Source organism: Musca vetustissima, unplaced genomic scaffold (assembly GCF_032173495.1).
Source record: "Musca vetustissima isolate MV318-11 ecotype Yass unplaced genomic scaffold, APGP_CSIRO_Mvet_v1 utg8222, whole genome shotgun sequence".
Lineage (NCBI taxonomy): Eukaryota > Metazoa > Arthropoda > Insecta > Diptera > Muscidae > Musca > Musca vetustissima.
The window spans coordinates 688,907-706,855 of NW_026887855.1; the positions used below are offsets into that span (position 1 = coordinate 688,907).

General features: G+C 38.3%; 1 protein-coding gene across 1 annotated transcript; it reads left to right on the top strand.

Moving 5' to 3' along the window:
• Positions 1–799: 799 nt before the first annotated feature.
• On the top strand, positions 800–17,434 carry LOC133335646 (protein gooseberry-neuro). The gene is made up of 5 exons (XM_061543955.1): positions 800–863; positions 2,694–3,007; positions 9,498–9,609; positions 16,458–17,036; positions 17,103–17,434. The coding sequence occupies exons 1-5, from the start codon at positions 800–802 to the stop codon at positions 17,432–17,434; spliced, it is 1,401 nt and encodes a 466-aa protein (XP_061399939.1).
• The last annotated feature ends 515 nt before the right edge of the window (positions 17,435–17,949 follow it).

Sequence of the window (17,949 nt, forward strand, 5' to 3'; positions counted from 1 at the left end):
TCGTTTATTTGACCGAACACAAGGGTGCGAGGGAGAGAGATGAGACCGTTAATATAGCGCAGCTCTTCACTGCTGGGAGAGAGAACAAGCTTTGATCGTTGCAATTGCTTGCATTCAACGCTCCTCAAAAACAATGAAAGCACAAACGGGTTTGATATCAAATTCCACCCCTTTTTCGAACTCGAGAGAGAGAGAATTCCGCCAACTCCACGCTCTACTTATCACAGCGGGCAACCCGCGTATTCAGTACTCCCAATGGTGTCGTGGCTTCCAATCAAACGTATCTAACCAGTTTTTAGTAGTGGGTATTGCGATCTTGCCTCAACTTATTGATTCGGGACCGCGCGCTCTTTAGTCGATAGCCAAGTGCCGTGCAGTTTTGATTGAATCCAATTGCCGCGTTTATTGATAACGATATAAAAAACGAAAATATACGCTCGGACCTATCAAGTACGCGAAGAACTAACGAATTGTGGAAATCGAATCTATCGAATATTAGACCCCTTTGTCCAGCAACAATTTATGCATTTATTCAAGACCTGGTTATCGAATAGGCTTATGTTTGGCGTATACACCGTCGGTACGCGCCACCGAATATTGTTGCAACGTCGAGTGTAATTATGTTAAGACCCAGCTGTCGGATAATGTGCGAAAGACGGTTTTTTTATTAAGAAAACGAAACGAGAAAAGTGCATAGTTAATTTGTCGGTGAAAAGTGCAATAAACCAACCTTAGCTTAGAAATAGAAACAAGTATATAGATTGATTTTGTATTTGTTGGGAAGGACACTCATTTCAAAATGGATATGACTGGTGCGAATTCCCTTAATATGAGGCCGTTATTTGCTGGATATCCTTTCCAAGGTGAGAAATTCAATGTGTGAGATCAATTCATAAAACCATTCTCGTAATTGCATGATTTGTTGAAAACCTCATTGGTATTAATTATACTAATGACAATAAGTCCAATAAGACGAAGTTTATATATTGATCTGTAAATCTGTAATTGTCATAACATCGTCGTATAGCAGATACATATCATAAAAAAATAAATAAATATGTAAAAAATTATATAGAGCAGAACAATTAAATGGAAATATTTTGATTAGGGATCTGGGCCATTAAATAACATCTGGCCAAAAATCGGTAGCTCTGAACCCATAGACATATTTTATTTAAATTTAAATTTTTAAATTTCAATAATATCGTTTCAGTCAGTGGCTTTGAAATTAGCATCTTTCTATTTATCCATATCGCTGATAAAGGCGATATTCTACAGAATACGATTTTAATAATCGGCCACCTTCCATTTAAGAGCACGTAATTGTTGATTACTTTCTACAGAAGAAGACGACTTTAACATAACAGCCGTACTAGGTGTTGTACACTCGGCAGATATCGGTTAATGGTCTATCATCTTCTATAAAAGCGGAAATTTTAATGTTCGATCAACTTTTACAACACAGTAACTACTACAGTCGAACATGACATATCGGCTATAACGACAAAATTTCAAGAATATCGCTTATAACGACATATCGAAATTGAAAATTTTAAAGACGAAACCTACGAACTAAAATATTTCTCACAAAATCCGAACATACAGCATGTTCGAAGAAATTTCCATGTCTTATTACTATGTTCTCAAGTGTTAAATTTCTATGAAATGTATCAAATAGAAGTACTATAATTGAATTTATTTTATTATTTATACAGCCGAGTACGCTTATAACGAACTTTTTTTATAGCGAACACATTTCCAGCTACCAACGTTTTAAGACATATGGTCATACAAATTTCTACTCATATAGCGAACTACGGATATAGCGAACTACGGATATAGCGAACTTTGTTTATAAAGAGCTTTTTAAGACATATGTTCATACAAATTTCTACTCATATAGCGAACTACGGATATAGCGAACTTTGTTTATAAAGAGCTATTTATTCGGTCCCAACTTTCAGTTTTCATATATTTGTATTCGGTTTTAACGAACATGTAATAAATGTTCATAATACTGAACGATGCCATTTCTCACAAAAGTTCATTTTTACCTAACGCTAGCAACCTTTACAAAAATATCAGCCGTAATGTCAGGTTTATGAAAGAAAAAGAGAGGCAGCTTAAATATCTGTAGAAAGAACACAAAACCCACCAGTTTCTAACTGAATATATATTTTCCGTTAAGCCTATGCTTTGTCTTAACTTGGATATAACGAACTTCTTCTATAACGAACTAATTTGTTTGGTCTCTACTAGTTCGCTATAACCGTACTTTGCTATATATCAAAACAACAAAATATGTGTATGCCACTTATAAAGACCAACTTCCCGCGGTCCCTCACCGTCGATATAAGCGATTTCGACTGTATTAATAAAATTATCTTCTAAGTCGTCGATCATCTTCTACAGAAGAAGTCTACAGAAGACGGCATATTAGCCGATCTTCTTCCATAGAACATAATACGGAAATATTCTTAGTGAGCAGACGAGAATTTTGAGAATCTGTTTCACAAACGTTTATTATCTACCCAAAAGGACGACTCATAGATCATAATAGTTGGCAATAAGTTCACGAATTTCTATATACATATATATATATATATATATATATATATATATTATCGGCCATTGATATATCTATATATTAGCACACTACGCGAAAATTGTACCGTAATATATTGTATTTGCAGGTCAGGGACGTGTTAATCAGCTTGGAGGCGTTTTCATCAATGGCCGACCTCTTCCTAACCACATCCGATTAAAAATTGTCGAAATGGCTGGCAGCGGAATTCGACCATGTGTTATTTCTAGACAGTTGCGGGTGTCACACGGCTGCGTTTCGAAGATTCTGAATCGTTACCAGGAAACCGGTTCCATTCGACCCGGCGTAATAGGAGGATCCAAACCTAAAGTTACCTCGCCTGAAATTGAGGCCCGAATTAAGGAAATGTGCAAAGCCAATCCAGGACTTTTCAGCTGGGAAATAAGAGAGAAACTGATAAAGGTGAGTTACAAAACTAAATCGCAACGAATTGGTAATTGTTTGTGCCGCAATAGAAACCACGCAAATAAAACAAATTGTTTCGCAGTGAATAGTTCCGACTTCCCAAAAGTCACGTGTTGCCACCTACGATGGCCAACTTCCGTTTATTGTTACCGAAGCACCCCATTGACAATGTTTATAGTATTAGGGGCACAACAGCACCTTTTCGGAGTCGGAAATTCAAATCTCGACAATAGGTCCCAGGCACCACTTCCTCGGACAGACTATTCGCCACCCAAACCGTTAAGAAGGCCATTACGAATGGCAACAAGGTGCAATCTCTAATGTCACATTAGAGCGCAGAGCACAACTTCCGCCTTGGCACGATCGCCACTTTTACCAGTGCCGGTATAGATCTTTACTCTCATTTTGCATCCATTGTTGTCATCTTCTGTCTCTCTCCTTCTCTCTGCATGCATGTCCAATGCTGTTTATTGCCAATGACACCTTGAAAACCATTGTACATATTTCGGCCATGACAATCCTATACAATGAAGGGTGTGCAAAGACTCACACACTCAGACATTGTCACAGAAATGTCATGACTTCCATCATTCATATCTAGATGCTTGCTGCAGGAATATCCCGATGTCACAGAAAGGGAATAATAGAACTACCACATCTCCAAGCCATACAACATATTGTAACCCTATTTCCCGCATTTTGTATACATGGATTTTAATATGTGTCTGCAGAATTTTGGATACATATCCACTGCGATCTTATCGTTGGGATATTTGATTATATCGAAGTCATGGACTTCAGCATCACCAAAAAGACGTTTAAGGAGAGAATGGAATAAGTTATGTTTGCCGACACCGACTGTCTTATTGCACAATTTACACACATCGTCGCCATCCGCCATTTATACATAGGTTACGACCACATTTTCTTTCTGGTGCAGATCTAGACGAATGGGCCAAATACTGCCTCCAGGTGCGCTTCACGCTCAATTAGAATATGAAAAACGTTAGGAGAATCACAAACGTTACCAGTGTTTTGTTCTTATCCTCCTTGTATATTCAGTAGGTTATCAAATTTGAAGTCAATTCAAATGCGACCAAGGGATAGAGGGAAGCAGATAATACGAAACAACTGCAATATTCAAAATAAACAAAGATATTGTTTTAGGAAGAGTAAAACGTAGCATATTGCAGATGCCACAGCTTCCGAGTAGAATGTAGGAGAAAAGGCGATTTGCGTACTTCACAACGTAGATAATTATGCCAAAATGAATGAGGAAGACATGTTATTCAATTCAATTTTACAAAATTCAAAAGTTACTTCGGTTAGAAGTGAAATGGTATTGTAGACCGAGCGAACTTATATCGAGGAGATATTTTGAAACAGTCATTGGAATTGCGCTTTAGTACTCAAAATTTACATAAAATAGAAAGCATATACTCATTACTTGGAATATTTCAATAGTTATAATTTGCATGTTTATTTAAAATATCTCAAAATGTTAATGTTTATGTTTTGTACTGTTAACCGGGTATGAATGACGCCTTTCTGCCACAATCCACCTACAATTTGAAGATGCATGCAATGCCAAGTGAACTAGAAAAACAACTGATATTTTGGTTAGTGTTTTTTCAACATTCGCCAGCACATTCCCATAGTCGGAATGTCGTATTTTAACAAAGCATAAATTGTACTTATATTTTGAATCGATTTTTTATTAAATGCTTAAATAAAGATTTACTTATTGTTGTTTTTAAGGGCTTACATGTAAAAACCATCCCAATTTTGAGAAAACAATTGTTCAATAATGGTTGATCTCCACCCATATACTGACTTCAGTAAAACCCTGACATTTGTTGTTCCAGAAGACGGCATAGATACAAATATCACAATAACAATTATGATTTAATAATTTGATGTTTTAATACGTTGTGTGCGTTCATTCGTGTTCGAATGAAAAATATTTTATTTTGCAGCTGAGGTAGATCAAAGTATAGTTGAAGATTATTCATGGTACTTTTCATAATTTATCATAGGATTTTTAGTTATCAGTTAGATACAAAATATGCAGACCACTGATACATGCCGTCATTAGCAACACATATCCTACAGACATAATCCTCGAAATGTTAGCTACACTTTCTCATTCTTAAAATATTGTACAGTCTTCCTGAAAAAAAGAATAATCTTACCTCTAATAAAAAGCAGGGAACGATTATGACGACGCTTTTAAGTGAACGCGACATTGGCCACAAAGTACATACTTTAGAAAACGGAAGCTCTTTCATGCTGCAGTGTGGCTTTTATACAGTGTTTAACATAACTAAATCGTGAGTAAGTGTGGGGGAGCGTAAGTGAGATACCATAATCAAAAATGACTGACCAAAAGAGAATACGTGTTTAGCCATCACCGCTATCGTACTATTTTCTGCATTAGTGATTTAATATTAAGTACGATTTTATCGGCGAAACAACAGATCCACGACGAAATAAAAGAAAATCATACTGCCGCACGACGATTCCACTCGAAGAAAATCACAAATGATGTGAAAACGCCTAAAGTACATTTCACTGTTTGAAGGGTTGGAGGTAAAGTGGGAGAATTTTGAAATGTCACTGATATGAAAGTGGAGAAAGTTGAGAACAGGGTTGATAATACTATACGTGCCTAGCCACCAATTTTGAGCCATCCTTAAAAAAAAAAAAACAAAAAAACGATATGACATCAAAATTGTTGTTGTCCTATTTACATTTTCAAAGGTACCCCACCTGTGGCATTTTACTTAAGTTTATATTGATCTTTTAGGGAAATAAAAAATTGTTTAACGAAAGAAAACGATCACTGAATTCTTCCTGCGCCCTTACAACCAAAATTAAAAAGTTACAATGGCACTGCGAAATCAGCTAAAAAAGGTTTACTCATCTACATTTTGTCGACAATCTAACGCTAGCCAAAGTTGTTTACGCTGCTAGAAAACAACGTTACCACATAAAAAAAATATATTGCGTGTCGGAAATATTTTTAATCGAGATTTTATGAGCGCTATTCAAAGATGGCCTTATCTAAATATTTATTATTTTTTCATAAGAAACATGAATTATGGCTCCTGTTGAAAAAAAACTCATTGTCAAAAAAACCTAATTTTGCTTAATAAATAAATTTAGTTTGATGAAAATTTTTGTCCTAAACAAATAAATATATTTCAATATGACAACGATGAAAATAAACACACCTCTAATAAAATGCAGGGAATGGTCAATTTAATGTTTGTTGTTAATATTGCTTATTGCTCACGGGATTTGAACTTCAGAGCGGGATCACAATTGTTCTCTAACGCGGAAAATGTTATTAAACATGGATACGCTAGACAACCAGCCTATTGCAGTGTATTGATCAACAGCCTAAACTGCAATGTTTTCTTTTTAGTTTGCTGTTTCCTTCTATTCACAGCCACAACAACAACACACTTCTGTTGTAGAATGCAAAGGTGACGTCACATCAACGCAATGCAAAAAGCTAAATAAACCAACACACACGACCGCAACCGACGACTATTGTCATAACACGACGAAAGAAATGCAAAAAAAAAAACGAAAAAAGCACACGTGTTGACGTGATACCTACTGCCTATTCAACTTGTTCTTTCACGACAACCAGGACATTTCCGAAGGAGTAACTACACATACGAAATGCTATGGACCGAACAAAAGTCTCCACTCGATTATTATTTGTTTCTTCATTGGTATATTAACAAAATTTATTAATTAAATAAGAGCACAACAAATGGTGCGCGAGTACCTTAACTACATTTCACTGACACTGACAAATCACCAGAGAAATTAAATTCAAATCTAAATTAATTGCCAATGTACATAACCATGTATGTATATTTCAATACGGACAAGATTAAAACAAACATACCTTTAATGAAATGCAGGGAACGGCTAATTTGATGCTTGTTCTTAATACTTCTTATTGCTCAGGGTTTTTGAACTTGAGAACAGAATCACGAAAAATGTTTTTAAACACACGCGACATTGACGCGGCTGGGCACAAACATGCTTCTAAAAACGCAAACACTTTCACCCGCGCACTTATTATTACGAAGATATTACATGATTGGTCATACCCCGCACACTTGCAATTCAGTTCTCCATAGTTTTTATAAAGCCGTATTTAATTCATTCTTTTCCGAACATTTTAAAGGTAGTAAAATATTATGTATGCCATTGTTGTGATACTGATCAACTACCCAAACTGCAATGTCATCTTTGTTGGTCTGCCTTTTTCTCCTATTCATCGCCACAACAACAACACACTTCTATTTTACAATGCAAAGGTGACGTCACATCAACGCAATTGCCAGCAAACGTCAATTGTGCAATGTGCATATGTACACACGAAATAAACCAAAACACACACGACCGCAACCGAGTACTGTCATAACACGACGAAAGAAATGCATAAAAACGAAAAAAGAAACACACGTGCTAACCAGAAATCTACGAGCCATACGACTTGTTCTTTCACGACAATCAATCTTTCCGAAGGAGTATATTAAACAATGTTAATGTAATGAATCGATATAAATTCCAATGGAAAATAATCTATTTCATTTTTAGTTTAAGTAAACATTTTTACGTAATAAACAAGAACACAACAATGTATGCGCGAACACTTTGACCACTGCTCTTTGACTGATGTGTTGAATGTAAATTGGGATCATTTGCAAATGTCATGGACGAGAGAGTGGAGAGGAGAACAGAGTTGCCAATATTTGTGTGGGTATTGTCCCCTCAAATATCGACCGTTCTCCCCAAAACTCCAATAGTAATGTTTGATTGGTTTTAGACCCCATATTTGGCCCAAATCAGTTTCAGACAATTTGGAGTCGATTTACAATTGTCCCCCTGCCCGTCTGTGAGTCCGTCTGGCTGGCTGATTGGTTTTAGACCCCATATTTGTCCCAAATCAGTTTCAGACAATTTGGAGTCGATTTACAAATGTCGCCCTGCCCGTCTGTGAGTCTGTCTGGCTGGTGCGAACGATAACTCCCGTATTATTTCTCCCAATCATAAGTCAAGTTCGAAGTTGGGGAATATCGGTCCACTCCTTCTGGTACGTCCCTCACAAAATTGTCAAAATTTTGGCGAAAATCAATTTTATAATATCATGTGAACGGACTATCCAATTTGAACTAATTTTTCCCAACAAAATATTTTAAATGTACCAACTAGTAAAATGGTTCACCACTCCTAGTACCTCAAAATAATACGAATGGAATGTCCGATTCAAGTTTCCATTTTTACCAAACCCAGGTCATGTCTGAAAATGGCTCCCATAGATCTACTCCATCATTTCCAAAACTTGTAAATCCTAGGAAATGTCGTTTTGCTTTAAATCAATTATTTGAGGAAAATCGCCGGTGTGGGAAGCTATTTGTTCTGGAAATAATTATCCCCAAGGTATCTTTCTCTCTCAATTAAAACCCTTACGTCCTGTACATAAATTTGTGTTTCCATTTGCCAAAGCTAAATCAAGTCCGAACATCATCCCTAATTATAAAACATTAGTGATATTTAATTTATTTCATGATAAATAACTACTATTACACAAACTATAATAAAATAATTGCAAATTTGTTTAAGACACTAACGACTGTTTCGGAAAATCGACCTACATTTCCGGAAAATCGACCCACATTTACGCTTCTTTCTTGTAATTTAATACAATTCTCCCCTAACGATAGGACATATTAGTCGGTCCGGTATTGGTACATGCACACACAAGGAAGAACGTTACGACGTACAAGATTTTGTTGTGACCTGTCGACTGGGATGACGATGGCCACAGCAACGTTAAAACAGGTCATGTATATTGGAACATTGTCAGTTGGCACTGCATTAAAAGTTGAATCCATGTGTTCTGATGTTATTCCACGCTGCCTGCCAGTTGTTAGTATGTCGGGTGTCACATGTCGGTTAATAAATGCACCAAAAAGGTAGTGTGTTGGTTTCCATTCATGTGACGGCTTATCCCGTTTTCTGACAAGATACGTTTGGTTTGCAGGCGGTGTTGTTCGGATATTTTCAGCGTTGACTTCAACGCAGTCTTCAAATAAATGAATTTTCACCCTGACGCAAGCTCGTTGGAATGTGTGTATGTGGTATGACGTGTGTGAGTACATAGATCGTCTTAAGTTCAACAAATTCAATTGAAATTTAATTAATTAGTTGACATTTGGATGGACATCGCGTTACGTTTGAGTGATTGCTCTATGCCCGACCATTGTACATATATACATTTACCACATTTATGCACATTTACAACAAGTATGTACACATTCGCCAATATGGGCTTGGAGAACGTTCGACACATCCCCATCTAGTTTGAATACTATGTTGTCTTTACTCCTGTTTTTTTAGCTATTTATTTGTGCATTGAACATTTATGTTAATTATCACATTTTCTCTTGTCTGTCCACAGGAAGGCTTCACCGATCCGCCCTCAACATCATCGATAAGCCGATTGTTAAGAGGCAACGATCGCAGCAGCGATGATGGGCGCAAAGACTACAGCATACATGGCATCTTAGGCGGTAAGTTTCTAAAGAGGAAATTTAAAACTAGAATCAACAAGCACCCAAATCGGAATAAAAATTGGCCTTAATTAATTGAAACACCTTCCACAACAAGTCACACAATCCAATCCACAATGTGGCAAAGGGCGACGATACACCGCTTGGAACGCGGCGATCGGAGAGATGGAAGACCGAATGTTAAAATCACTTTTATTGATCAAATTATAGATCATTTATTCGATAATTTGAAAATCATCATCAAATCATTTGTTGCACAAATCAACAGGCGGCGGCACCAGCCTTTGATCATCTTAACGAAAGTCATACGAATGGAAACGACCGCTGCTGTTACCTCTCTAAGACACATGGGTATGGTAGTCAGCGAACGGGGAGATCGTAGTAACAACAACACACTTGAATGTTCCCAACTAATGTACAAAAGACATCAAATCGGATCATAGTCCATTGGTGTTTCTTGTGTTTCGTCTTTCTATTTGGTTCTCATCAAATGCTGGACACTGACAACAAACTACTCCATCCCATGAAATCTGTAACATTTAGCCCAGTCCATCGTGGCCGGCCATCAAAGGCAAGTGTCGATGATGACACCTTTGAAAACGGATGATGATCATGATGATTCGGTAATGATTCGTTTATTTTTCACCTTTGTTTGTTGTTGTTGCTGCTGCCAACAACAACTAATAAGCCGAATTTCAAAAAATCCCACTATCAACCCAAACAGGCATCCCTTACACGGGTTCAATATCTAGAAAGCAGGCTAATTCTATAAATATGCAAAGTCATGCGATAAACGATCTTCCAAATAGCTGCCGCCCCTTCCCTCTCTCGCCCAGTTCAGCGTAGTAAAGCTAATGTAACCTGATAAAAAACTGATAAAACACTTTGAAGCAGCCCAGCCGCATCGAACATAAACTAAGGAAACGATCGTGTAAAAGTGTTAATGACCAAAGCGCTCGTTATTGATGAGAAAAATTGGTAGAAAATTGTGTTAAAATAAAATCGAACAAGCCGAATATCACAGAAACAGAACTGGACCCAGCGAAGTCGATTAGCGTACCTGTAAAGATTTCCAAATGGGGGTGTCAAGTAAACTCGACGATCATCACAACCATCATTAATTACAATTCCCTCAATGAAAATTGAATGGAATGCAAAAAGGATGCGGTTAGATCAGAGATCGAAATTGGCATTGTCTTTGTCGTCAGAGGAATAAACTGCCTAACCGACAGTCTACGGACTATTTTACAGGAATAGGAGCGAATAGGAGCAAAACAAGAATATACATAGACTAAAAACAAAACGACGGCGACAAGTGAAATGTTGTGCAAACAATGCCATTTCCACACACACACACACATACACGCTGCAATGTTATGGGAAAATTGTGCACAAGGTCAGGACTTTGAGTCAGGATAGCAGCTACTGGTGGGTTGGTTGGTTAATGGCTAATGTTTGTTTTAGTATCTGTCACATTGTGTTACGTGAATGCGAGTGAAATTGAATGGCTCAATGCATGAATAGATTTTCAACCTCCTGTTAGAGAAAATATTGTGACATTTCAAATGGCCGACATTGTCGGTATGTGGTAGTCATTGATTCATGTTTCTATTCAAAATTCGCTAAGACGGTTTGGAGTGAAGACCTAATGGATTATAAAGGGCATGTCGACACACAAATATTAGATTAGTAGCGCTGGGCATAACAACAAGTAAATTCCTAACAGATTGAATATGCCCTAAAAATAGTGCCTATTATATGGGCACATTAGTTTTAGTTATATATATATATACTGATAGTAGGTGATCATGGCCAACCAAATATGCCCATTTCCAGTAAATTCGAATAGTAACTGTTCAAATTGTTTTCGTCCATTTAAATGGCTCTTTCTAACATGGCTTCTCGTCATGTTAATTTTTTTTGTTCATGGCCACCGCAACAGAAGAGGATTACATTGATCGATGACAATACCTTCCATCAAATATGACAATGTATGTACATACGTAATCTGTGCCTACCGGCACACCGTCATAGAATTGTTGGTGGGTTCGAATTAGTTAGCTTATGTCGAACTATATGCACCCTTCACCTAAATGTTGTTATTTAATGATGGAAACACTATTACAATTTGTAATGATGTAAAAATGAAAAACGTACTAAGATTAATCTTTCCCTCCACCATGCATATTCATTACTTTTCGTTCATCCTCATTTGTAAACAAATATGTTTTTCCGGGTTTTGGTTCGTACAATTTTATGTGGCCTTTATGGAAGTGACACACATCGGAGAATCATTCAATGGATTAAGTTTATTGGTGAATCCCACACGCAGTGTATGTTCCATTATAGTCACATTCAAAAGGACAGACCTATTATACCGCCACGAAGCAAGAAGGGTGTCAGCCCACCGTTCAAACCGAAGAAAGTATTGTGCGCTACCAACAATCAATTGATCTTGGTCAATGACAAATAACACGTTAACCTGCATGTCTCTACCTAATGTATGTCTCTCAATCATCCGAAGGTTGGTAAAGCGGTTTCGTTCGATCCGTGGCAGCTTAATTGTACTTCAATTTTAATTTCCATTGAAAAGCTGACCCCAAAAAACAACACGACGGCTTAAAGTTTGATCGCCACCAGTGGCAATATGTACACCACTCCCCCTCCTCTATCCGTTTACATTTGGATGGACAAACATACATACTCTATGAGCAGAATTTATAAAAGGTCATGTTCCCGAAGGAAACTGTCACAATTCAAAGGTGTAATCAATATCGGTTTGACATCAGGCTACGACCAGTCTGAGGCAGTCAAACACCTAATCACCAGCGGCCATCAATCTATTTCATCCATTCCCTCGAATATGTTCAGTAATTAATCGTGTAATCAGTGAATAAAAACACATTTCTACCGCGTAAACGACGGTACACTATCGCAGATCGCAGAGATCGAAGATAAGTTAGGATATCCATGGGATGGTCAACGGTCTAACCAATATTTTATTCGGAAAAATTTTAATGGATCTAGATAATCGTCTATCTCCTTTGAAAGTGTTAAAGAAATGTACCTATCTGCGTTTGGGAAAAACCTCACCGCCAAAGGCTGTAACGAACAAAGACGCTTGTTATTTAATATGGCATTAATAAATTGATATCTGTAACTGGCTTGTACTCCGCTATCGATCGCACACGCTCGACCGTTTAAACGCCCTTTCGACACCTCTTTAGCAAACCAAGCGGTACTTATTAATAACAATAATACTCAAAATACAGGTTGAGAGACACGAACTTCGACTAAAATTAATTAAATGCCAAAGCCATGCATACATTAATTAATAATTAATGTGTTTAAAGCACTGGCAGTGTGTTGTCATTTCGGCGCTTTGAACCAATCGAATAAACGGGCATTTGTACAGACGCACATATGGATGATAGCTTACGGTTTAAAATGTCATAAATAGGTGTATTATGTCAAATGTTCGGCACAACTCAGCTACTGGTCATTCCAAAATCACCAAATCAATGTTTTATGATGCCGATCTTATTTCTGTGCTTCTGCAACGAAATGACCCCTAATAATACGGGTTTGAAAAAACGTATCCTTTCTCGGAACACATATTTACAATGCAGAATTATGTCGCTATGTCAAATGATTTAAATAACGACGTATTATTGAAATCCATTATTTCGGTAGGACGCGATTTTGTCTTGATTCGATTTATCAAACTATCAGATGGTATTTAGTTTTTTTTTCTTTCAAAATATTCCAGATCTTTTGTTTTTGTTTTAATTGTAAACTGTAGATTCGGCAATGCCTCCAGGAGTTTACATAGCCAAGTACTGGTCTTTATTTAAATACCCATTGCTGTGGAATGCAAGTCCAATATACATTTTCCGAGTGATGTACAGGTGCCTTCGGATCTAATTTGTAAAACTTGCCGATTGTGGTCCTAATATCCTTTTGAATATTCCGAAGTGGTTTACAATTGAAATGTGTTTAAAAACTGCAAAGTAATGCGGTAATTTGTTTTAGTTTTTGTTTGTTAGCGTTTCGAATCGTTTGGCCGGGCCAAAAGTCAAACCCACTTATTGTGGGAAACAATGACGGGCTAACAATACATCTTTCATGCCGACAAGTAAAGTTACAAAAAACTACCGAATCACTTGAGCCAATCAATACTTTTTTTAAAGGCCATGGAAAATATCACAGCTAATGAAGATTAAGGGAACTAAAATAGGGCAAAGGCACAACATTGGTCACAGACACAACGGAACCTATTGTTGCAATGTGAAAGAGCAATAACAAACACTGAGAACTCCCATTTCATACAAGGACATTCGTGCCGCAACATTTGCCACCACATCTACAGTGTGTGCCTCAGAATGGATTCTGCATTGTTGTGCAGAACAGGTTCGACACCGCACTCTGATTGACGAATGTACACATCGCCATTGTTACCAGACAACAGCACCAACGTGGGAAGGTCTGCAGGATTTTCTGTGAGACACAAAGACGCCTCCCAAGATCATTCTCGGATGTTTTTGCTCAAAGTGATGGCGGCAAGCATTTGATCTCCTGTCGGAGGCGTCAAATGTTTTACACGTTGTCCTCTTTCTATTACTTCAAGCATTGATCTATTGGCGCAAGAAGCCGACGGTGATTGCGCAAAAAAGTCATGTTTTGAACACCTCATTATGTATAGCCTTTGTGTGCGGTCGCCATCCACCACCATTGCTATCATAAATGGCCATTAGGGTAATGGCCACCTAAATACCATAGGACCAGGAAGGAAAGCCGCGGTATGCTCACAGACCTTCCAACCGCCAGTTAACGATGTATTGTTGTGGTATAGATGTTTAATTCACTTTCCTTCTCCTTGCGGCTGTTGTTCCTCTGCTCCAATCTGTTATAGTCGTCGATTAAAAGTGTCAACCGAACAAAAGCCATGTCGGCTTTATATTCAACATTCAGGCGTGTGGTGTACAAATGTACCGCCACGATGCGGCTTCTTTGGTTCTCAGCAGGGTGTCCTGTACGGTCGCTTTCATCTCTGTGTCTCTGCCGGAGTATTCCCATTTCGTTGGGCTGCCGTTGCCGGCCAACAAAGATGATTGTTGGGAACTGACACAACGAAACTGAGTTGGGTTTCGTGTTTTATTTTGATTTAACGTGAGGCTCGATCAGTTACAAAATATATTATTAATTTGTTGTCACTCTTGGGCTAACCTGTATTCCTCGTGTTCGCAGGGTATAGGGGGAATCAAATATTGTTTATGTTAATGCCAGAAAGCGTTAGATACGACGCTAGTTTCCACGTGGGTTCTTATGTGCTGACAGCAGAAAAATTGACGCAAGTACATGGGTACATGGGACGAAGAAAACACACGGAAAGTATACGATTGGAGCAGTTAACCGTTATCTGCTGTTCTGTTAAGCGGAATATGTGGCGTGGTTTAAGTCCATTTGGGGCTCTGATATAAATATATTACGTTATATATCCTTTAAGGTCACAAAGCCACAAACAAAATTAACACACTATTTTTGGAACTAATCAAACCCAAAACTTTACATATCTCCATATAGGAAAAAATAGACTTAAATCACTTTCAAAACTAGCGACTCATATCAAAACAACTTATTGATTCACATTTTCTGAGTACACACTGCCCATCCGTCCAATTGACATCTTCCGTTGGTTAAACCGGTTTCTTCATGGTTTTATGCTGCGTTTACTTTCCACTCATTGCAATATCCTGTCCAAATAGTAAAATGCGGCATTGAAAACTCACGTACATATATAAATCCTTTCTAGGATCAGCATATCCAAACTACCATAAAATGGTCTTCCTCGAAGCAGAATCAATGATGCACACACTAAGGGAACAACAGCCTTGGTGGGTGGTCGGCATTAGAGTCGCGGTTTGGCGATTTTGAAGAGTGCATGTTACATTCGGGGTTGGTTATTGATATTTACATGTTTGTAACTCAATTCCAACTGTCAACTGCTACTCGAAACAAACAAGCGGCGATTCCGTTTATGACAGCTCTTGTAGCCACTGCCCGAATTGAAGTTGTCAAATAAAGCATATTTGAATCGGTTACTGGTTGTCGCGCATGAGCTATATCTCTCCGAAATGTCTGGTTACACAACCCGAGTCTTCTGTGAACTACCGTGGTGGGCCGGTCTAAATTTGTCGAAGCCTATTAGACATTATTTTTAATGTTCACTAATGGCGGCGGTGTCGTTTGACAGATTTGCTACGCTAAAGTATTTCTTCTGTCGCAATGATCAGCCAAAAATACTGGTGTTCCCGCTGCTCTGTTTCAATTTAAGAGTCTACATGTGGAGTTTATATTATGGCTGATGGAAATTCAGCAGTTTATGTATCCAAGAACTGAAAGAGTAATCGTTTCTTTTAATAGAGCAATATTTGCTGTATTAAAACTACTAAAACGGTGCACTAAAAATTTGAAAAATATTCAAGCTGAATTGTGAGAAATATACTGCTAAAACTCAATAAATAAGGAGCTTGTAAATGAAATAATCGTTTGTCCATACCCGAATCAATCATTCCTGTACATTGAGTAATATCTGTTCCTACATTAAACCGGAAGTCGCAATTTAAAAGAGAATCCATCCAATTGATTAACAGCCTACTTAGTTCCCTTTCGGAGATAAGGTTTTCTGTGTGTGGCTAAATACATGAGTGTCCTTCCGGCTTTGGACTGATGACAATTCATATGACAAAAATGGGTGGGGAATGAACAAGTGCGGGCCTTTTTGTGGGATTAGCGCAACAGTGTATTGCTATATGCGTTTCTCATGATGTTTCTGTTCTTACTTTCAGGGAGAGATTCGGATATCAGTGATACAGAATCGGAACCAGGCATACCTTTAAAACGAAAACAACGGAGATCGCGTACAACATTTTCCGCCGATCAATTGGAGGCACTAGAGAGAGCGTTTGCCCGCACCCAGTATCCCGATGTCTACACCCGTGAGGAATTGGCACAAACGACACAACTAACAGAGGCGCGAATACAAGTGTGGTTTAGCAATCGGCGAGCTAGGTTACGCAAACACTCGGGTGGTGCTAACATGAACAGTGCGTCGAATAATGCAGGCGTGCAAACGTCTTCAGGAACGGCCGCCACTGGAGCAAGTGCTTTGCCATTTGGTTCCTTGGCAATGGGTTCCATGGGCTACAGTCCAGCAGCGGGTAGTACAGCCTCCAGCACGGGTATGAATGATCAGCACAGTGTACACGTGGCGGCAGCAGCAGCTGCGGCTCACCATCCCGCCCACCATCACCACCATCATACACAGATGGGCAGCTACGATTTAATGGCAGCTCAATCGGCCCACCAAGGATTCTCCAGCGGTTTCCATAACACACATTTCCCCACACAAAACTACTATCACCAAGGTAAGTGTCTAGCTGACAGTATTCTCGTAATATGACCTCATAGAAATTTTTCTTTTTTCCGCGCAGACTACTCAAAGCTTTCGATAGATGATTTCTCCAAACTTACAGCCGAAAGTGTTTCGAAAATGTCACCCTCACTCCACCTCAACGACAACTATCCTAAATTAGAGAATGCCACGAATTGGTCTCAGGCTGCCGCCTATCAGACAGCAGCAGCCGCTGCGAATTATACAGCTGCTCACCATGCCCAGCTCAACGAATATGCTGTCGCGGCTGGCACATCCTTAACACACAACAGTGTCCCCACCATCACTGGCCCATCTGCTGCTGCTCCCGGTGCAACAACTCCATATCAGCACATACCGCATACACAAAACGATGCCAAATATTGGTCATGAACGTAAGGGCGAGTACACACCATCAGTTTGGACGTGGCGCTTTCAGTTTTGACTGTGAGCTTTTTTACCGATTATTCTGGCATTCCTTTTTTCAATCGAATAGAAAACTAAATCATTCCTACTTTTCTACATTTTCATACCCGAATTTCACTTGACTTACATTGGCAATCGCACACACCACTGTTGTGTCCACAACTACCAAAAACCAACGTGACAGCATCTCATTGTTGTGCCGTATAACATTGAGATGCTGTTCCACAGACGAGCCGAAACAGGACGACGACGTCATTTGTTATGCCTTTCGGAGCATTATTCCAAAATCATAATATATTTTATAGATTTAAATATTAGTTTTAGATTCGAATATGTATTATCTTCATTAGTACGTATATATGTTTGTATTTACTTATTTTATAGAAATAATAGAGAACATAAGACAAATATTATAATCGTACTTTGTACTTATAAAAGCGTAACATACGAAATTTTCCGAATGGATTATAATCTAGGCGGAT

What these genes read in the sequence shown, in the direction of transcription:
- LOC133335646 (XM_061543955.1), top strand. Translation starts at nt 800, where the DNA reads ATGGATATGACTGGTGCGAATTCCCTTAATATGAGGCCGTTATTTGCT. An exon ending in TAAGAGAGAAACTGATAAAG is followed by an intron (nt 3,008 to 9,497) that starts GTGAGTTACAAA and finishes GTCTGTCCACAG; the next exon opens with GAAGGCTTCACCGATCCGCC. An exon ending in ACAAAACTACTATCACCAAG is followed by an intron (nt 17,037 to 17,102) that starts GTAAGTGTCTAG and finishes TTTTCCGCGCAG; the next exon opens with ACTACTCAAAGCTTTCGATA.